The following is a 22,504-nucleotide window of genomic DNA, read 5'->3' as shown; positions in this document are numbered from 1 at the left end:
TAGTCTGTACTGTTTTTGCAATGCGCGCCAAACCTCGGATCACTTCTGAAGCGATAATGAGAATCAGCCGGCCGGCGAGGCTTCCCACGTCATCATCGCCGGGTTTTGCCGAAATGACGCGCGCCTCGCTACAAGCTACGTGGAAACGCCCCTCCCATTACTCGACACAAGCTTCGGAACCTCGGCCCTTTTCGTCCCATCACTAGTGATTTCTTTGACAACTTTTATGAGGGTAAAGCATTCAGCATAAATTATAATGCAATAGTTGTAGTATGATACGACCGTTTGATGGCCACAGCTATTTTTCTGTATGTACTTGCTTCATTTTGTGTCATTAATACTGCCATGATAAAATCTTGAATGTTTCATTGGCAAATGAGCAATATAGCTTTAATGTGTGTCTGTGTGGGGGTGCATGTATTAAAAAATGCTCTGGGGGGAAAAAACCTGAAACCTTGAAGTAAACAGTTGTGTTGAGTGAATATGTCACAAGACCCATTAACAATAAGTTGTCTGTTTGAAGGGGTTTGGGCAAACTGTAAGTCATTTGTGTTACAATGTCATGTTTGCACAGTGGTCGTATTGATTTTTATAAGGTTGTACATTGTATAAGTCATCCAAGCTGTTAGAAATGGTTATACTTGAATTCTCATGGTTTACAAGAATGTTTTTATATACTTAATGTTTAGACTGCATGTACAATTGTTTAAATATGTAAATTGAAATCTGGTAAATGAATCAACGAGAAACAGTTCATTTGTATTTCACGCATTGATTCAGATTTTCAAATTACTGTATATAGCAGTCCACTTGGGCAAATTTATCATCATTTATCGTTATCGAAGTAAATCTGCTCAATTTACCGTGATACGTACTTTAGGCCATATCGCCCAGCCCTAAATACAATCACGGAATATAATATTTTATCGTATTTACTGTTTGACTGTATTACTCTAACACACCCAATATAAATTAAATAGCACTTATTCCATAGTTTAAGGAAAACAAGCAGAATATAGGGCATAAGAGATACATGACGCCTTCTCACGGAATCCCAACGTGTGGGTCATACAGCTGACTGAGGAAGATTGACGCTGACTACCAGGTGATAGGCAAGACATCTACAAGCCCACGTGTCCACGTCAGTTCTTCCAGACAGTCCAGAACAAATGGCGGGATGTCCTGTCGCAACACAAGGAACACTGGAGAATGCCCGATATCCAACTGATAAGACTTCAAGAGCCCCTTTGACGCTGAGGTGACAAAATCCTTCTTGCCCTGACAAGAGTAACTCCCAATTAATTGTCCATTTAACAAACAGGCAATAATTCTAAACCCAAGCCCAACGCCCAAGCACACCCTTCTTCTGCCCGCAGCTCGCCCCGCGAGAGCTTTCAAAAGAATGAATGTTTAACTAATCGTTGCCATTTTTCCTCGGGAACCTTTTATCGACTTTTGATATGGTGACCTTGGATCCTCGCCTGGGTCCCTCTGTGCTGTATGATTGCTGTCGACTCAGAATAAATTGTCTTGTATTTCGAAGCCTTTTTCCAGCTCTCAAAATGGAGTCAGTACAAGGGGTTGAGACTTAGGTGAACGTGCGGAGTTTGGCCTTTTGGCCGGGTTGTCGGATTCTCACCGGCCTGGGACGTTGGAGATGCGCCACTGCGGGTCCGGCGATTCGGCTGGCATGATTCTAGCAGTCTGGCTAAAGGGTCAGATTCCTTCAACGCATAAACAACGAACTGAGAACGTGCCCGGTATGTTATTGTAACATAGCTATTAAGAGTTATTTCGATAACTATAGCATAAAGAACATGCCAACAAGTTTACCGAACAATCAGTGTCACTCCAAATCACTAAATCCAATCAAATCTTCAATTTTTCAGCCCATCTCAGTTGTTGCCTTGAGCGCCCTCTTGCGGTTTCATTTGAAAATAACATGTTAAATTATATAATAATGTGTAAATAATTTCACACAGTTTAAGTCGCTCCAGCGTATAAGTCACACATGGCAAAACTATGAAAAAAACTGCAACTTACAGTCCAAAAAATATGGTACTGTGTATATGATGAAGTTTTCAGCGTAAATGTATTTTATTAATGAGAATACACAATTTCTGGAGAAATTATGCTTTGCTCTCTCATTGTTTCTAGAAATTGTGTGGCATTTCCGGGTCACTTGTTAACTCATTGTAGTGCTGCAAAGATTACTCGATTAAATCGAATTATTAAATTAGAAAAGAGCTTAGGATTGCTGTTTTGATTAATCATTTAATTACAGTGGCGCTGTTATGGTTTGTCTTGAAAGTGTTGTATAGCATTGTTTTATGGATTTGGGAGGATACACTGCCCTCTGGTGGCAACTGTGAATATGACATAACTTGTCTGACTGAAGAGCAGCTGCTCCCTGTTATAAGGCGAGCTTTAAGTTTTTGTTTGAGCTAATATGTTTGTTTATGCATCTGTAATTTAGTTAAGAGGATTTTGGCGGAAATATATGTTTGATCGATTTGTGAACAGAATTGTTTATCGATCCATCCATCCACCCATCCATCCATCATCTTCTGCTTGCTCCGAAGTCGGGTTGCGTGGGACGCAGCTTTAACAGGGAAGCCCAGACTTCCCTCTCCTCAGCCACTTCAACCAACTTCATGAAGAATGAATCACTTCATAAGGTGATTGGTTCAGTCTCGTTCCTCCAAACAATTTGTGCAAAAAGAACAAATCGTTCGCGACTGACTTAAAACTATTTGGTACTCAGTCCACACAATAGGCGTACATTAATAGGCGTACCGTCCATTTTGGGGAAAGTTTTGGACTTTTAGGTGCGCCTTATGGTCGTGAAAACATGGTACTTCACGACAAAGATAGCTCCATTTACCACATCAGGTGACAAAATTTATTTGTCACACAAGTTTATTTATGTAAAGTAAATTTAAACATGATTGTTTTGCAACCTTATTTTGTGCTGCACAACTGATTTGCAAAAATCGCTTTATATGATTATATCGTTGCGATTTGTTCAAACAGGTATCCGATTGAAACTCGGGATCGGCTGATCTTCAAAATCAGTTGATTGGGACTCGCATGCAAAATATGTCATCAGGACAACCCTACCTCAAATATTATAAAACAATAAACATGCTTTGCAAGCCTCTCTTGTCCAAAATCACCTTTGGGTAGTCACACCCAAAAACAAATATACAGTGCCTTGCAAAAGTATTCGGCCCCCTTGAATCTTGCAACCTTTCGCCACATTTCAGGCTTCAAACATAAAGATATGAAATTTAATTTTTTTGTCAAGAATCAACAACAAGTGGGACACAATCGTGAAGTGGAACAACCTTTTTTGGATAATTTAAACTTTTTTAACAAATAAAAAACTGAAAAGTGGGGCGTGCAATATTATTCGGCCCTTTTACTTTCAGTGCAGCAAACTCACTCCAGAAGTTCAGTGAGGATCTCCGAATGATCCAATGTTGTCCTAAATGACCGATGATGATAAATAGAATCCACCTGTGTGTAATCAAGTCTCCGTATAAAGGCACCTGCTCTGTGATAGTCTCAGGGTTCTGTTTAAAGTGCAGAGAGCATTATGAAAACCAAGGAACACACCAGGCAGGTCCGAGATACTGTTGTGGAGAAGTTTAAAGCCGGATTTGGATACAAAAAGATTTCCCAAGCTTTAAACATCTCAAGGAGCACTGTGTAAGCCATCATATTGAAATGGAAGGAGCATCAGACCACTGCAAATCTACCAAGACCCGGCCGTCCTTCCAAACTTTCTTCTCAAACAAGGAGAAAACTGATCAGAGATGCAGCCAAGAGGCCCATGATCACTCTGGATGAACTGCAGAGCTCTACAGCTGAGGTGGGAGAGTCTGTCCATAGGACAACAATCAGTCGTACACTGCACAAATCTGGCCTTTATGGAAGAGTGGCAAGAAGAAAGCCATTTCTCAAAGATATCCATAAAAAGTCTCGTTTAAAGTTTGCCAAAAGCCACCTGGGAGACACACCAAACATGTGGAAGAAGGTGCTCTGGTCAGATGAAACCAAAATAGAACTTTTTGGCCACAAAGCAAAACGATATGTTTGGCGTAAAAGCAACACAGCTCATCACCCTGAACACACCATCCCCACTGTCAAACATGGTGGTGGCAGCATCATGGTTTGGGCCTGCTTTTCTTCAGCAGGGACAGGGAAGATGGTTAAAATTGACGGGAAGATGGATGCAGCCAAATACAGGAACATTCTGGAAGAAAACCTGTTGGTATTTGAACAAGACCTGAGACTGGGACGGAGATTTATCTTCCAACAGGACAATGATCCAAAACATAAAGCCAAATCTACAATGGAATGGTTAAAAAATAAACGTATCCAGGTGTTAGAATGGCCAAGTCAAACTCCAGACCTGAATCCAATGGAGAATCTGTGGAAAGAGCTGAAAACTGCTGTTCACAAACACTCTCCATCCAACCTCACTGAGCTCGAGCTGTTTTGCAAGGAAGAATGGGCAAGAATGTCAGTCTCTCGATGTGCAAAACTGATAGAAACATACCCCAAGCGACTTGCAGCTGTAATTGGAGCAAAAAGTGGCGCTACAAAGTATTAACGCAAGGGGGCCGAATAATATTGCACGCCCCACTTTGCAGTTTTTTATTTGTTAAAAAAGTTTAAATTATCCAATAAATTTTGTTCCACTTCATGATTGTGTCCCACTTGTTGTTGATTCTTGACAAAAACTTAAAATTTTATATCTTTATGTTTGAAGCCTGAAATGTGGCAAAAGGTTTGAAGGTTCAAGGGGGCCGAATACTTTTGCGAGGCACTGTATTTTCCGATAACAGAATCGTGCAAAAGATATTTACATACCTGGAAAATTCCAGGCCTGCGGACATCAGCCACGGCTTCCAGGACTGTTTTCCGCACAGGCCGAGGCTGAGCACTGCAGCCGCAAAGGATGCTTTAAGGATTGTAAGAGCATTCAACAGTCTCTTTAAAAAATATATGCGATCATCTTTTTTCCCCCTGTCCATTGAACTACTTAATATTTGCACATCATAGAGCTCGGGCAATATGGAAGGATACAATGTACAAGAGGTCGGCTGATGTACACAGTTTCAGCGATGGTCTCCTGTAGTTTCAAGGCTGTGGGTTTGCTGTGGAGCTTCTCTTCCCTCAAGTTCCGACTCCTCCTTTTCTCACCGGCTGCTCGCTGTTGCCGAGGCTGCCCGAAGGGTGCTGCCAAATTACAAGTGGAATATTAGCAAAGACTGATTTGAGATGTTCTTCACAATTTTCTTATGTCACCAACCCAGATAAACCCAGACAATGCCTGTGCAGTACTGTATTTATGATGCACACTTTCACACAACTTTAAACTACAACCAAAATTCTGTAATAGACAGTACATATTGCTAAAAATAAGTATCAAAACTAAATAGTACTATATTACAACAGTGCTGGCCAAAAGTATTGGCACCCCTGCAATTCTGTCAGATATTGATCATTTTCTCCCAGAAAATGAATGCTTTGGTAGTTATATCTTTATTTATTTTTGCTTGCAATGAAAAAACACAAAAGAGAATGAAAAAAAAAAAGAAATCATTATCATTTTACACAAAACTCCAAAAATGGCCTGGACAAAAGTATTGGCACCCTCAGCCTAAGACTTGGTAGCACCTTTAGACAAAATAACTGCGGACAACCGCTTCCGGTATCCATCAGTGAGTTTCCTACAACGCTCTGCTGGAATTTTAGACCATTCTTCTTTGGCCAACTGCTCCAGGTCTCTGAGATTTCTTCTCCAAACTGCCATTTTCAGATCTCTCCACAGGTGTTCTATGGAACTGAGGTCTGGACTCATTGCTGGCCACTTTAGAAGTCTCCAGTGCTTTGTCTCAAACCATTTTCTAGTGCTTTTTGAAGTGTGTTATGGGTCATTGTTCGGCTGGAAGACCCATGACCTCTGAGGGAGACCCACTTTTCTCACATTGGGCCGTACATTATGCTGCAAAATTCGTTGGTAGTCTTCAGACTTAATGCCACGGACACGGTCAAGCAGTCCAGTGCCAGAGGTAGCAAAGAAACCCCAAAACATCAGGGTTTGACTGTGGGGACTGTGTTCTTTTCTTTGAAGGCCTTGTTTTTTCTCAGTAAACTCTTATGTTGATGCCTTTTCCTCAAAAAGCTCTACTTTTGTCTCATCTGAGCAGAGAATATTCTTCCAAAACGTGTTTGGCTTTCTCTGGTAAGTTCTGCCAAACTCCAGCCTGGCTTTTTGTATCTCTGGGTCATAAGTGGGGTCTTCCTGGGTATCCTACCATAGAGTCCCTTTTCATTCAGATGCCGACAGATAGTACAGGTTGACACTGTTGTACCCTCAGACTGCAGGACAACTTCAACTTGTTTGGATGTTAGCCGAGGTTCTTTATCCACCAACCGCACAATCTTTTGTTGAAATCCTCTCAACAATTTTTCTTTTCCGTCCACACCTAGGGAGGTTTGTCACAGTGGGCTTTACACTTAATGATGACACTGCGCACGGCAGACACAGGAACATTTGGGTGTTTGGAGATGGCCTTGTAGCCTTGAGATTGCCCATGCCTCCTCACAATTTTGCTTCTCAAGTCCTCAGACAGTTTTTTGGTCTTCTTTCTTTTCTCCATGCTCAATGTGGTACACACAAGGACACAGGACAGAGGTTGAGTCAACTTAAATCCATATTAACATGCTGCAACTGTGATTTAGTTATTGCCACCACCTGCTATATGCCACAGGGAAGTAACAAGTGCTGTTAATTACACAAGTTAAAGAAGCATCACATTATTTTTCAAAGGGTGCCATACTTTTGTCCAGCCCATTTTTGGAGTTTTGTGTAAAATGATAATGATTTACTTTTTTTTTTGTACTCTATTTTGTGTTTTTTCATTGCAAGTAAAATAAATTAATATATTACTACCAAAGCATTTGTAATTGCAATCATTTTCTGGGAGAAATTGAGCATTATCTGACAGAATTGCAGAAATACTTTTGTCCAGCACTGCATTTGATTATCATTATTGTGCAAGTGGTCCTTTTGTGGTTGTGACTGGTCACTATATGTGCTATATGTGTCAGCCCCCCCCCCACCCCCTCACCAAAACAAGAAAAAAAAGTTTTTTCATATCATACCATAGTTTAGTTTCTTGTTTTCAAATTTTACATCAACATTGGACTCTTTTTCAGGCACTGATCAATGCTGCTTTCGGCATTTTTGTCTTCATCTTCGTCTTTTGGACGGTAATGCTTAATCGGTTAGGTTCATACTGGAGGTCTTAATGCACAATTCGGATTTTTTTGTCATATGTTTTTTTTTTGGCGTCCCGTTCAACTATGAAATCATTGATATTGACGGGACATGGGGCCGATTAATAGGGGGCCTATCTCCGTCAAAGTTGACTGAGTGGAAACAAAGACAAAGAGCTTTTTATGTTGAGAATTCATGTGAACAAATGCTTAAATCCCTGAATTCTTTATAGATATGGACATATAAAAGGTCTCGATTCTTGGCTAAAAGCAGAAGAAAAAAAACCCGGCCATTTAGCATTTATTTTACGTAAATATGTCGAATGTGCTTCTAGTCTTTAAGTCACTGTGGCGCCGCCTTACCACAAAAAAGAGCTTTTTACATTGAAATTCTTGTGAATAAATGCTTAAATCCCTGAATTATTTATAGATATGGATGTAAAACACTCTTGATTCTTGGTTAAAAGCAACAGAAAAGAAAAAAAACAACAACAAAAACGGGCAGTTAGCATTTATTTCACGTAAATATGTTGAATGTGATGCTAGTCTGTTAGCCAAAGTGGTGGCCCCCTTAGTACAACAAAGAGCTTTTTGTGTTGAAAATTCTTGTGAGTAAATGTCCTGTAAAAGTCCCTGAATTCTTTACAGATATGGACATAAAAACAGTCTAGATTCTTGGTTAAAAGCAAAAAAAAAAAAAAAAAAAAAAAAAAAAAAAAACCAAGCCATTAGCATTTTTTTAAACGTAAATACTACGAACTATAACACCAATGCTGTAGCCGCTAATTCCTCCCATTGATTTTTTTTTTTTTTTTTTTAACAACGTTTCAAAATTTATGCATGTACGAAAAATATAATAATTAGCTTGAAATCTCGAACAAATCACCCCTGAGACTTTTTCTACCTAAATCCGGCGTGCATGTGTTTGACAATAACTCCTTCTGATGTGGGGTGGCCCCCTACTTGAAGGCGTGGCGCAGTGTATGACGGATGTGACCTGTCAATATCATTATGTAGCCTATGACTGAAATATTGCTTATTTGGTGCAAAGAAAGAAAAATGAGCATTATCAGGCTTATCCTTTTCTTCATTTTATTTTTAATTATGACTGTGGTCAATGCCGCCCCCTGCGTAAAAGTCGAGTTCAAGCTAGGTGCTAACGCCAATACACGGCTACATTGCTCCCATCCAGCCTACCACTCTCGCTCTTTGCTGACGTAATTGCTGCATGAATTCCGATTTGGGAGACTCGACAGTTTAGACCGCCGCCGCATTCTGGAAAAATGTTGCCCAGATCGGATTTAAACCACGTACGAAAGTGACGTGGATCGGATTTGAAATGGTCCACTTCTATGCGACTTGTCCCGCTCAGTCTAATGCAGCATAGCATTACTTTTACATGTTAAACTGTATATGGCGGAAAGCACAGACAAGACTGAAAAAGCAGGAAGAAATTGTCCAATTAATTGAAGAACTTTTATTGTTTATGGAAGAGTCTGTCTTGATAAACACTGCTCGTGAACGGAGTGATTCCTCTCACTCGACTGCAACGAAGCAAAAATATGAGGAGCTGCGGGGAGAAATCAAAGCATTGGAGGAAAAACTACAAATAGCTGACGGTCTACCTGCTGCACTCCAAAATCCTTCACCAGCAAGAATACCAGAGGTGACTATCCGCAGGGAATTTCGCATCTGTGGGCAAATAGGTGAAGGTGGACAGCGTGACCGGTGTTGTGCCGAAAAATAGCCGCCCCGCGTGAAATGCCCCCCCTGACGGGAACGCTTATTTATAACGCTTTATTGAGGTGAGAACATCAAATGTTTTCATGGACGCATTACAGTAATGGATTTACGACAGCAAAATCAGTTTTAAATAAATTAGACAAAATACTAGTACTTTATTTTAGTAAGAAATCATGGACTGGGCCACATAACCATCTTTGAACAGAAATGTATTAGTCTACAGGTTTTCACGACCATATCTCAATGACAATCACACAGGTATGACATTTATTAGTTCAAGCAGAGTAAAAAAAACAAACAAACATATATTCACGGTACAAAAAAATCGTTTCCATGTCCATCGATTGGTAAGAAAAAGCTGTACGAGTGACGTGTGGGCGCTCAACAATAAAATCAATCAATCAATCAATCAATCAAATAAACGCTCAATAAAGCGTTACAAATAAGCGTTCCCGTCAGGGGGGACATTTCACGCGGGGCGGCTATTTTTCGGCACAACACCGGCTATCTTACACCAACTTGCTCCATCAAATAGAAGAAGGACTCCGTAAAGGTCACAGTGAATCCGAAGTGATTGAAGCAGTGATCAAAGCCATCTGCCCAGAGCTAAAATTACGAGACATGCTTGAAATAAAGACTGATTTAACGCTCCCCCAGTTAAAAGTCATACTGAAAGGACATTACAGAGAAGAGGACACCTCGGACCTGTACCAGAAATTGATAAACATCTTTCAGGACCCGAATGAGTCCTGTTCAGGGCCATTGAACTGAAGGACCGGCTCCTGTATGTATCCAGAGAAGAGCCAGCTGAGCACTACAATGCAGCTCTGGTCAAGAGGAAGTTTTTGAGGTCAGTGGGTACAGGGCTACTAAATGACAACATCAAGTTCCAGATCAAGCCACTCCTCGACAACCTTGAGGTGACAGACGAAACACTTATTGAGCGACTCAATGAAGCAGCTAACCTGGAAGCCGAGCATCGGAGCAAGCTAAAGAGAAACAGTAGCAAGGCCCCCAGGATTAATGTACTGACAACTCCAGAGGCGCTGCAGGGTGGGCCACAGAGCACCTCAACACCGGGCAGCACAAAACGGGACGGACTTCACCGGACGTACACGCCTGCGTGGCCGAACTAAGAACCGGACTGGCTGAGATGAAACAGATGATGCTCGCCTCCTTAAGTACATATAACCATCAACCTACGAGGAGATCAGCTGACAAGGACAACGCTGGGAGGAGGAGAGGCTGCAAGACCTGCCAGAACAACGGCGTTGGAGACCACTGCACCCACTGCTACAAGTGCGGCTTATCGGGTCACATTTCAAGAGGATGCCGGGTGTCACGTCGGCTGCAGGGAAACGACAGGGGGCCACCGCCACGGGACCAGCAGTGACCCAGCCAACTCATCAGGAGTCCCGCTACTGTCATGCGTTGTGGATCCTCTGGTATTGTTAGACCACCTCACAAATGAGCAACAATCTGTAGCGAGGGAAATGCTCAAGCAAGAGTGTAAAGCCTTTGCTCGGGATGAAAATGATGTAGGCTGCCTTCCTACCCTTCGCATGCATATTTCTCTTAAAGATCAAACACCAGTCCAAAAAACCTATGTAAGTGTGCCTAAACCATTGCATCAGGAAGTTAAAACATACCTGCAGGACTTGATTAACAGAGGATGGGTCACAAAGTCGAAGTCACCTTATTCGTCACCCACAGTCTGCGTGAGAAAGAAATCAGGGGAACTCAGACTTTGTGTGGACTATCGTGAACTAAATCTCAAGTCCGTGCCAGACAGACATCCAATTCCCAGGATACAAGACATGCTTGATAGTCTGACAGGTAGTTCATGGTTTTCTGTACTTGATCAGGGTAAGGCATACTATCAAGGGTTTTTAGATGAAGAAAGTCAGCCGCTCACTGCATTCATTACACCCTGGGGTTTGTACCAGTGGGTGCGTATTCCATTTGGCATTAGTTCTGCACCTGCAGAATTTCAAAGAAGCATGGAGGAGTGTTTGGGGGGGGTTACGCGATGACATTTGCCTTCCTTACCTGGATGACAATTTGGTTCACAGTAAATCGTTTGAGGATCACATTGAACATGTGCGAGCAGTTTTACAAAGATATCAGAAGTATGGTGTAAAACTTACTGCAAAAAAATGTGAACTTTTCAAATCCAGGGTCAGGTTTTTGGGCAGGATGGGTTTCAAAAGACGATTATGGTGTGGATCCAGCAGAGGTCGCCCCCGTGTTAGCCCTCAAGGATAAACATCCCAGGACTGTAGGAGAGGTGCGGCAAATCTTGGGCTTTCTGTCCTATTATAGGTCATATATTCAAGACTTTTCACGCATTGCGAAGCCATTATACGAATTACTAGCAGTCTCTTCAACAGCATCCCATGTGTCTGAATTAGAAACACAAAAGACAAGGAGAAAAGTGCAAAATAAGAAAATTCAAGGACAGTTAACATCGTCTGCCTTGATTACCTGGACTGACATTCACCATCAGACTTTGTGTTGCCTGGTCGACAAACTGGCGAATCCTCCTATCTTGAGCTATCCAGATTTAAACCAAGCATTTGTTTTACATACTGATGCATCTCAATCGGGACTAGGAGCAATCCTCTATCAGCGTGTTAATGGCAAATTGAGGGTTATTGCCTACGGGTCAAGGACGTTAAAGGGGAAATGTGAACTAAGGTTGGCCAACCATGTTTTTGAATAATATCAATGGCTAAACAATTATAAGCATTTTTTTTTTTTTTTTTTTTTTAACGCAGCCCTTCCAGATTCTTTGTTTAACCCATAGCAACGCCCTTGAAAACAAACATGCTTTTCTTCGGCAATCTTCGGAAATTACGTCACACCGGGAAGTGCGAAGGAAGTCCGCCATAGAACAGTATTGTTTGTTGCGTTGCTTCTCGGTAAGATGCCACGGCGGTGTGTGGCGAAGTTTTGTTCTCACTCAAACGAAAAGTTGTATGAGTGGCCAAAGGATAGCAAGGCACGTAAATGGACATCTTTCGTTCACACGAAGCGAATGAATTTCATGCCATCATCGAGTAGTGTTCTCTGCTGCAAACACTTCGAAGATGCCTGCTTCCTCAACCGGTCTGCTTATGATCAAGGATTTGCCAAAAAGTAAGTGTGATTTTTGGATAGATGACTGATGACTTTGTCAATGCAGAGCTGCCAACTGTTGTGGAATGAACAGTAGAAGCTAGCGACGTTAGCCGAGGCTATCCCCGATCATAGTTGTTGTTGCGTTCGCTAGGTTAAGCGTGTTTAAATTGTGCGTCATATACGATCTTGTCTGAAAGGTTTAATCCACTGTAAATCGGGAAAGGGGTGTGGATGTGCACATAAGCGGGTCGGCGTCGGGGTAATTCACGGTCACATTGCAGATAGCCTTCTAGTTTTTGTTTCGCCGCTTCGCGAGAGCTGCTGACAGGTGACAAGTGTTGCTTTTAATGTCTGGCAGCGAATCAGCGAGCGCGCAGGCCACGCAGTGAATCATGGGAAATGTAGTCTCGGGACAACACTGAAGTGGTGCTTTGTAATCTGTTCACTTGTGTGAAAAAACTACATTTCCTCACGCCATTAGACGCCACTTTGTTTTCTTATTGTTGCCACAATAAAGTGGAGAAAGTCATCGGCGACTGTGATATAGTGGATATTATTTCGTTGTAATACGGGAGTTCACCAGTAGAGTGTACGCATGTCATTTAGATGTGTTATTGTTTGTGCCTTACTCCTTCACTAAGAGAGAAAAGTTGTTCAGAGTCACTTGGCAAGACGTTGAGTAAAGTTGTAAAAGCCAATAAAGGTGTCGTGTGGGTCACTCGGTCAAGATATAACAACGACTCATCTCCTTCTTTCCCCCCAACATTTATATATTATTATTTTATATGCACGAGAGCTGCCGAATCTGCCAAAATGAACATGAAGTCTGATTATTATTTTTTTTAACAATGTCATCAGATAGACAAAAACATAAAATTATGTGCAAATGCCTGACTTTTCAAATCATGAAAATAATAACAGCCTACATCTTACCAATGTTGTAATCTCGATGGGTCTTGTATCCATTCCATGTCAGGAAGTCTAGGCACATTGTTTGCATCCTGATTAGCGTCTGGCTAATAACATAAAATTCCAATCTCCTCTTCTTCCTCCAACTCTTCAAAAACTTGGATCTCCTCCCTTGCGCTTGATCTATCGCTTATATCGCTGTTTGAATCATTGTTTGAAGGGCTTTGTATGGCGGCCGTATGTAGGGAGGTGCCATCGCGTTCCCGGTGTGATGTATCACTTCCGGGTTCGTCCCCTTTCAGGCTCGAACTTCGGAAACGCGATTATTTTGTCAAATATACAACATATAAATTCTTTTTTTCATGCTTTATTTGTTGGACAATGTTTAATTACTTTAGTTGTGACCCTATTTGGCATGTGAAGAAGTTACTTCACATTACTGCTTTAACACCGGCGGAGAAAAATTATCATATGCATGCAGGCAAGTTGGAGTTTCTGGCGCTAAAGTGGGCTACCTGTGAGCGTTTTCGAGATTACTTGTTCCATGCACCACCTTTTGTGGTTTACACAGATAATAACCCGCTCACTTATGTGTTAACAACAGCAAAATTGAATGCCTCTGGTCAGCGTTGGATAGCGGAATTAGCAGATTTCAATTTTACCATAAAATACAGACCTGGCAAAACCGAGGATGCCTGTTGATTTTGAAGACTATATGGTCTCTGTTGCACACAGTCTGTGAGTCAGGAGGTAGTCACAGCTACACAGCAAGGTGTCATGGTTCAGCACGCAGAACAAGCTCCGAAGTTTCGCGCCATCTCCCTAAATGCTCTCCAGTAACAGATTTGGAGAGATTTTCGGCCACTATTCAGCCAATTCCCAGAGACGAGATTTGCCGAGCTCAGCGGCAAGACCCGGTAATTGGAAAAATATACAGTCATGTGCATCAAAATAGGAGGCCAACGGCACATGAGTTGAAAACGGAGAGCTCTGAATTCAAGGCTTTGGCCAAAGAGTGGGCAAAGCTTAAAATCAGAGAAGACAGGACTTTGGTGAGGGTAACTCAAAATAAACAACAATTGGTTCTCCCTTCAACTTAGCGCTCCCTTGTTTTGAAGCAACTGCACGAGCAAATGGGCCATTTAGGTTCCGATCGGACATTAAATCTTATAAGGGACCGTTTTTATTGGCCGAAAATGCAAAGGGACATTGAGCATTTTGTCATGAATGTATGTGTCTAAAAAAAAGAAAACCAAACAGACCACATCACGTGCCCCAATGCAGAGCATTGAGACCACTCACCTGTTTCAGTTAGTGTCTGTTGACTTTCTGCATCTAGAACAATGTAAAGGTGGTTTTGAGTATATTTTGGTTGTTATGGATCATTATACGCGCTACAAACACATCAGCAAAGACGGTGGCAGAGAAACTGTTTAATGATTTTTGCCTTAGATTTGGTTTTCCAGAAAAGAAAGTTTTCCATGATTTAGGGAGGGAATTCGAAAACAGGCTGTTACATCACCTTAAAGAACTGTGCGGTGTGAAGGGGTCTCACACAACCCCATATCACCCTCAACCAGAGGTTGCGCTAGACATTTTCGTTGTCTGTCATTTTGACTGACAGGGTCATAAAAATCCGTCATAGTCTATTTTTACACGTCACTTAAATTTTTAAAATGATAATGATGACATATTCAATAGTATTTAGTATTCATTCATTTTTAATTAATATTGTAACGCTTGCTTGGCGGCGAAAAATTAGACACGGAAGTCGTGGTATTTTTCTCCCTTTTTACTCTGCTTACCGCCAACAACTCCGCCCCCAAAGAAAAAGAGCAACGATATAGACCCCAATCACCAACGTCACACAATGATCTTAATTGTGGTTGTCAGCCCAAAATCTTCTAAATATATATTAAATGCATCTTACCAGATATAAAAAGACTACTACATAGTCTGTGGTGATCGTTTGGTGCCCAGATTTCTTGTCGAATTACAGCAGTCCATCTCGCTCTCATCTTCGGGTCTCTCAGAATACGGTAGAACTTCAAGTCTCTCGGTCTATCTTCTCTGTTACAGCAACCAACCGCCACACACGCCTTCACCATTTTGATTATCAATATTAACGAGCAGAAAAACACGCCGTAATAGGAGGCATGTACGTAGCGGTAATGTGTAAACATGACGAGCTGACACACAATATGGCGGCTCCGGTCAGGGGGGCGGAGTTGTGACGTCATGTGATTGGGGTCTATACACAGGCGGCAATCTTGTCCATCAATTGGATGACGCGCTGGCACACCGGGTGCACCAATAAGAACCTCGCGTTGATGTGTCAATCACGGTGCCGCCGCCAGACCCCGGTGACGCTACAATATTATTAAGAGAGACAATAGCTAATTAATATGCTAACTCGCCACCCTGTGGTCTGGGGTGTGAATTGCAACCTGTCAAAATGACGGACGGACTTCAGTTTTTTCCGTCACCGTTTTAAAAAACCGGTCATCGACGGAAAATATCTGGTTAACGCGACCCCTGCCCTCAACGGAATGGGCAAACAGAAAGATTTAACAGGACTCTGCTCTCTATGTTACGAACACTCACCGAAGCGCAAAAAACAGACTGGAAGAATCACCTTCCTAAAATGATCCATGCTTACAATTGCACTGCTAATGATGCCACTGGCTACTCCCCATTTTTCTTGCTTTTTGGGAGATTACCCAGGCTTCCTGTCGACCTTTTGTTTGGCATCGAGCAGGAAGGAAACACGGGTTCCTATCAAGACTGTAGATAAATGGAGACAGGATGTCTGAGGCTTACCGCACTGCTTCTAAAAAAGCAGCTCAGTCCGCTGATCGGGGTAAAACGCAGTACAACAAGAAAATGTATGGTCCACCACTTCGTGTAGGTAGCTGTGTTCTTGTAAGAAATAGGAACGAGAAAGGTGGGCCAGGGAAAATACGCTCCTATTGGGAAGATAATATCTATGTCATAAAGCATCAAAAGGGTGAGGACAGTCCAGTGTTTGAATTAGAACCAAAAGGTGGCAAAGGCAGAACAAGGGTTCTTCACAGAAATATGTTATTGCCATGCGACTTTCTTCCGTTAGAACCGGGTGACAACCAGACTGTCACAAAAGTGAAAATGAAAAGAAATGGGATCAGAAGAAAAACTAATGTTCAGCAAACGTATGCAGAGAGTGGTGAAGACTCAGACGAAGATTTGTCAAATGTAGTTGTCACATGGCTTGTACCTGAGCAAAACAGGGCCCCTTCACTTGATCCCACTGCTGCAGAATTTGTCCCACAAATGCATAGTGAGGTTTACGGGGAAAATGAGTCTCATGAACAAACAGATGCATCTGTTGAAGGGGTTGAACACATTACAGTTGCTGGGGATGCGCTCATGAGGTCAGATGTGGAAGAGGAATTGGAAACAGAACAACTCTGTTCATATCCCAAAAGAGAGAGAAGAAGGCCTCAAATATTGACTTATGAGACACTGGGTCAGCCGAGTTACACAGAGAGGACAGTAGCTACTAAGTGTTTACAAGTAGCAGATTACTAGAGACCCTGGTGAAAAAAATAAAAAAATAAAATAAAAAAGGGGGTGTACAAAAGGTTTGAATTCTTTGGTTATACATTCCTAAACTGCCTTTTTTGTCTGATAGAAAATGTTAAAATTTGTTGATGGCAATATACTTTTTTAAGTATTGGGGAAAAGGGTTCTTGACCTGTGTTTGTACCTGTGTTACAGGCCTCAGGACGCTATTCTGTGCACAATTGGTTATCCTCAAAGTAAATGTTTGTGTGTCGAGACGGCATCTTTTTGGTGGGGGAGAGTGTAGGAGATAGTGATTGGTTTGACATGCACCCCCCCTCTGTGTATTTGATTTTCACAAGTGTTAATACATTTTTGTGTTTTGTCAAATTTTTTTGTGTTTCCGCATTGCAAATGAAGTCATCGTTTGTGAGACTGAAATTTCCGAGGGCACGAAAACGGACTTCGTGTGTTTTTGGAGTGGAGAGAAAAAGAAAGCGGGGTTGTGAACTTGTGGACGCAACAACAAAGGGAAATAAAAGTTGAAATCTCAAAAGATACACTGGCAGACTTCTTCCTTGTGTCGAGCTGCAACATATGTGTTGGATTTTATCGAGTAAATTTCCCCCAAAATCGCAACTTATACTCCGGTGCGACTTATATATGGCGGAAAACACAGACAAGACTGAAAAAGCAGTTTCTGCTCTTGCACTCCTCTTTAAAAGAAACTGCTGTATTTTAAGCCAAAACAACTGTTGTGTTTGATAGAACAATATGTCTATATGCTGCCATAGCAGATTCATGGCGCATGAAGCCCCCAAACTATTTTTAATTTGACCGTTTTACCCTGGAAATCCCCACTTACAGATGTCGCGCAACCGTTTTTGTTTCAACGCAGCCATGAAAACAAGGCAAGTAATTATATCTATTATTCAAAATGTCTGTCATTTTTAGCTTAGAATCCTTAATTGATGTCTAATATTTTGTTTAAAAAAAAAAAAAAAAACGACTTTAAAAAATTATTCACTTGCATATTTTAAACTTTTAAACAAATTACGTCACAATGAAAAAAATGGCGTCTGTAAAAAGTCACAGATATCTACCTCATAACTATCGCTAAATTGTATTTCTTTGTTACTATCGCATTTTCCCCGATATATTAGATGATAAATAATCGATCCAAACAAAGAAAATGTAAAAAAAAAAAAAAAAAACGTTTAAAAGGGTAAATATATGTAAAAGAAAATCTCAACCACTCCTTGATGTCTCCGATTTCTGCATCGCGACCCTTGCTATATTACTATGTTTCACCCATAAAATCCCCCCAAAATCCGACTGTGGCCATTCACAGCTGTGTCTTGACACTCAGTGATACATGCGACATGGAGTTTTTAGATCGAAACAAGGTAAGTATGCGATAATATCTCATTAAAGTCATGGCGTCTGTAATTTTGCGCACACTCTCACCTCCAGATAAGGTTTTGCTGTTTAAAAAACATTTTTAAAAAAAATGCCCTCCTGTCTGAAAATTTTCTTCTCCCAGAAAATTGCGATATTAAGCTTTCCAATGATGTAGCACACATGCATATCGGACAATTTTGAAATTTGGCCAAATTGGGGGTCTCAGAGCGGAACTTCCAAGTCATCTGAGTGTTTTCCGCCATATGTTTTATTCCTCTTCGTTGGGCATTTTATGGCTGGTGCGACTTATACTCAGGTGCGACTTATCGTGTGAAAAATATGAATTATATTTATTATTTAAAATGTCTGTCATTTTTAGCTTAGAATCATTAATTGATGTCTAATATTTCATTTTAAAAAAACGACTTTAAAAAATTATTCACTCGCGGAAGATGATGGATGGATGGATGGATGGATGGATGGATGGATGGATGGATGGATGGATGGATGGATGGATGGATGGATGGATGGATGGATGGATGGATGGATGGATGGATGGATGGATGGATGGATGGATGGATGGATGGATGGATGGATGGATGGATGGATGGATGGATGGAAAAAAGTCACGGATATCTACCTCATAACTATTGCTTAATTGTACTTTTTTTGTTACCGTCGCATTTTCTCCGATATATTAGGTGTAGGGCTGCAGCTATCGAATATTTTAGTAATCGAGCAATCGACTGAAAATCCTATCGATTAATCGAGTAATCGGATAAAACATATTTTTTAGGTAAAGAGCAATTATAAATATACATGAGAAAACAAGACATTTCATCTAATATTGAACCATTTTCAGTCAATCAATGTCTTTATTTTCGATGTACATTGTTGAAAACAGCCAACAATTGCCTCTCAGATGTGACTAGAATAAAAAAAAGACCAATTCACTGCATTCACTTCCAAAACTTTTAGATCTTATAAAAAAAAAAATATATATATATATATATACATATATTTCTTACCTAAAAATGCCATTACGCTTGATAACACACATCACTTAAAAGTTAAAGTGTTTTTCCCACATGTTTCAATTGAATTTCCATTTGTGTCAAGCCATTTTGAAATTCTAGTTAAGTTTTAAGTTAGTCTAAACTGTAAGTCCTGATAGGATTTTGAGTTTTTGCAGTGTTCAAAATAAATGTATTGTAACATATCAGGTTTTAATATGACGGTGATATTTGCATGCGTTCCTGAATGCACCGCGTGACGTACGGGGGTGAGGGAGGTGCAGGAGAGCGAGAGACGTGCCTGGTTGTTGTTGTCATTCCCTAATTTCGCAAAAAAGAAATAATTGCAACCTAACGAAGTGGGTGACTCTTTGTCAATGTTACAGTATGATACCTGCTGTATTGGAGCACATTAGGGACCAGTGCTACTTGGTGTTTTATCCAGCAATGACTACTGAGCTAAAATTGACAGTTAGCTTTATCATATTTTCATTTTACACTCTCATCACTCTACAGCGCTATGTTTTCACAGATTAAATAAAGCCTGTATGTAAGACACGTTAGCCACGCATCGACAGTGGTCTTAATAGAAACCTAGCCCTCTGCAGGGCTAACATTAAGTGGGCGAGTGGCAGTAACTTAATCTTATTTATTAGCGCTGAGAATTCTACTGCTTTAAGAAGGCAGCTGTTTACTAACACCGCTGACTTTGTCATTTCGCATCTAGTTCAACATACATGTGATATCTATGAGACGCATCAGATGCTACCTGCTACCACATCATGCGGGCTAGTTTTTAGCAACGTTGGCGTAGTTTGGAGCGGCTGTCGGCTGCAGAAAGGGTTTTTATATTTTTTTATTGCTTCTTCCTCTACGCACGTGACATCAGCGCGTTGTCCCGCATTAAAAGTAGCCCGGGCAAAACTTGATGCTTAGAGCTGGCAAAATTAAACGATTCCTCGAGGTGAATAAAATTACTCGGATCAGTTTTTAAACTCGAGTTACTCGAGTATTCGTTTCAGCTCTAGTTAGATGATAAATAATCGATCCAAACAAAGAAAAACGTTTAAGAGAGTAAATATATGAAAAAGAAAATCTCGACCACTCCTTCACGTCTGCGATTTCAGCATCGCGACCCTTGTTATATTAACATGTTTCACACATAAAATCCCCCCAAAATCCAACTGTGACCATTCACAGCGTGTCTTGACGCTCAGTGATACAGTTGTGGTCAAAACTTTACATACACTTGTGAAGAACATAATGTCATGGCTCTCTTGAGTTTCCAGTTATTTCTACAACTCTGATTTTTCTCCGATAGAGTGATTGGAACAGATACTTCTTTGTCACAAAAAACATTCATGAAGTTTGGTTCTTTTATGACTTTATTATGGGTTAACAGAAAAAGTGATCAAATCTGCTGGGTCAAAAATATACATACATGGATCTGAAAAAGCGAATCATTGACTTGAACAAGTCAGGAAAGTCACTTGGAGCCATTTCAAAGCAGCTGCAGGTCCCAAGAGCAACAGTGCGAACAATTGTTTGTAAGTATAAAGTGCATGGCATTGTTTTGTCACTGCCACGATCAGGAAGAAAACGCAAGCTATCACCTGCTGCTGAGAGAAAATTGGTCAGGAGGGTGAAGATTCAACCGAGAATCACCAAAAAGCAGATCTGCCAAGAATTAGAAGCTGCTGGAACACAGGTGTCAGTGTCCACAGTCAAGCGTGTTTTGCATCTCCATGGACTGAGAGGATGCCGTGCAAGAAGGAAGCCCTTGCTCCAAAAGCGGCACCTTAAGGCTCGACTGAAATTTGCTGCTGATCACATGGACAAAGATAAGACCTTCTGGAGGAAAGTTCTGTGGTCAGACGAAACAAAAATCGAGCTGTTTGGCCACAATGCCCAGCAATATGTTTGGAGGAGAAAAGGTGAGGCCTTTAACCCCAAGTACACCATGCCTACCGTCAAGCACGGTGGTGGTAGTATTATGCTGTGGGGCTGTTTTGCTGCCAATGGAACTGGTGCTTTACAGAGAGTAAATGGGATAATGAAGAAGGAGGATTACCTTCAAATTCTTCAAGATAACCTAACGTCATCAGCCCGAAGATTGGGTCTTCCAACAGGACAATGACCCCAAACACGCATTAAAGGGGTAATGGAATGGCTAAATCAGGCTAGAAATAAGGTTTTTGAATGGCCTTCCCAAAGTCCTGACTTAAACCCCATTGAGAACTTGTGGACAATGCTGAAGAAATAAGTCCATGTCAGAAAGCAATCAAATTTAACTGAACTGCACTGTCAAGAGGAGTGGTCAAAGATTCAACCAGAAGCTTGCCAGAAGCTTGTGGATGGCTACCAAAAGTGCCTAATTGAAGTGAAAATGGCCAAGGGACATGTTACCAAATAGTAGCGCTGCTGTATGTATATTTTTGACCCAGCAGATTTGATCACTTTTTTTCTGTTCACCCATAATAAAGTCATAAAAGAACCAAACTTCATGAATGTTTTTTGTGACAAAGAAGTATCTGTTCCAATCACTCTATCAGAGAAAAATCAGAGTTGTAGAAATAACTGGAAACTCAAGTGAGCCATGATATTATGTTCTCCACAAGTGTATGTAAACTTTTGACCACAACTGTACATGCTACATGGCGATTTTGGATTGAAATAAGGTAAGTACACGATAATATCTTGTTAAAGTCATGGCGTCTTTATTTCTGCTCTTTCATGGTCTCACCTCCAGATAGGGTTTTACTGTTTATTTTTTTTATTTTATTTTTCCTGATCAAAAATTTCTTCCCCCAGAAAATTGAGATTTTAAGCTTTTCAATGACGTATCACTCAGGCATATCGGACAATTTTGAAAGTTGGCCAAATTGGGGTCTCAGAGCGGAATTTCAAGTCACCTCAGTGTTTTCCGCCATATAGTTTTTTTTATTACCGTCTTTTATTTTGCAATAATATAACCGTGCATCGGTATGTGTCATTTTTTTGTCAACTGACTGTTTGTGCAGCAGATGTTTGTATGCGTGTAAGTTCAAATAAATAAATAAATAAATAAAAACCTAATGGAGCATAGCATAGCAAATCGCAGCTGGCCGTCGCTCCCTCCCGACTCGAGTGAACTGGAGTACTGTACAGTGGGGAGAACAAGTATTTGATATACTGCCAATGGGAAAACCCATTGGCAGTGTATCAAATACTTGTTCTCCCCACTGTATATAAAAAAATGCATCGAGGAAAATTAAGCAATGAAACGCAACTGCATGGTACCCCAAGTCACACAGGCGTGCCCTCGCTCTCACTTTCATGACTTTTTTGACTGTCAAATTGTCGCCACTTCCAGAGAGCGTGACTCACCAAACAGTCGACCCGAGAGGCTCAGCCTGTCTCGGCTTCTCGTCACTCTCACACGGTACGTTCAGCAACAGCATGCAAAACACAACCGCCACAGTAGAACCCAATTTTGTGTACCTTCG

General features: G+C 41.1%; 1 protein-coding gene across 1 annotated transcript in view; it reads right to left on the bottom strand.

The window, feature by feature from the left end:
• The window catches only part of pex16 (peroxisomal biogenesis factor 16), a 59,158-nt gene that overhangs the window by 9,073 nt on the left and 27,581 nt on the right, over positions 1–22,504 (bottom strand). Inside the window, exons 7-8 of the mRNA XM_057838257.1 lie at positions 5,095–5,247; positions 4,879–4,951 (exon numbers count right to left, since the gene is read on the bottom strand). Coding sequence (XP_057694240.1) covers positions 4,879–4,951; positions 5,095–5,247 — 226 coding nt within the window. The remainder of the gene's footprint in view (positions 1–4,878; positions 4,952–5,094; positions 5,248–22,504) is intronic.

Source organism: Corythoichthys intestinalis, chromosome 1 (genome assembly GCF_030265065.1).
Source record: "Corythoichthys intestinalis isolate RoL2023-P3 chromosome 1, ASM3026506v1, whole genome shotgun sequence".
Classification (NCBI taxonomy): Eukaryota; Metazoa; Chordata; class Actinopteri; order Syngnathiformes; family Syngnathidae; genus Corythoichthys; species Corythoichthys intestinalis.
Note: the sequence above shows the minus strand (reverse complement) of the source record. Positions and strands in the feature narration are given on the sequence as shown.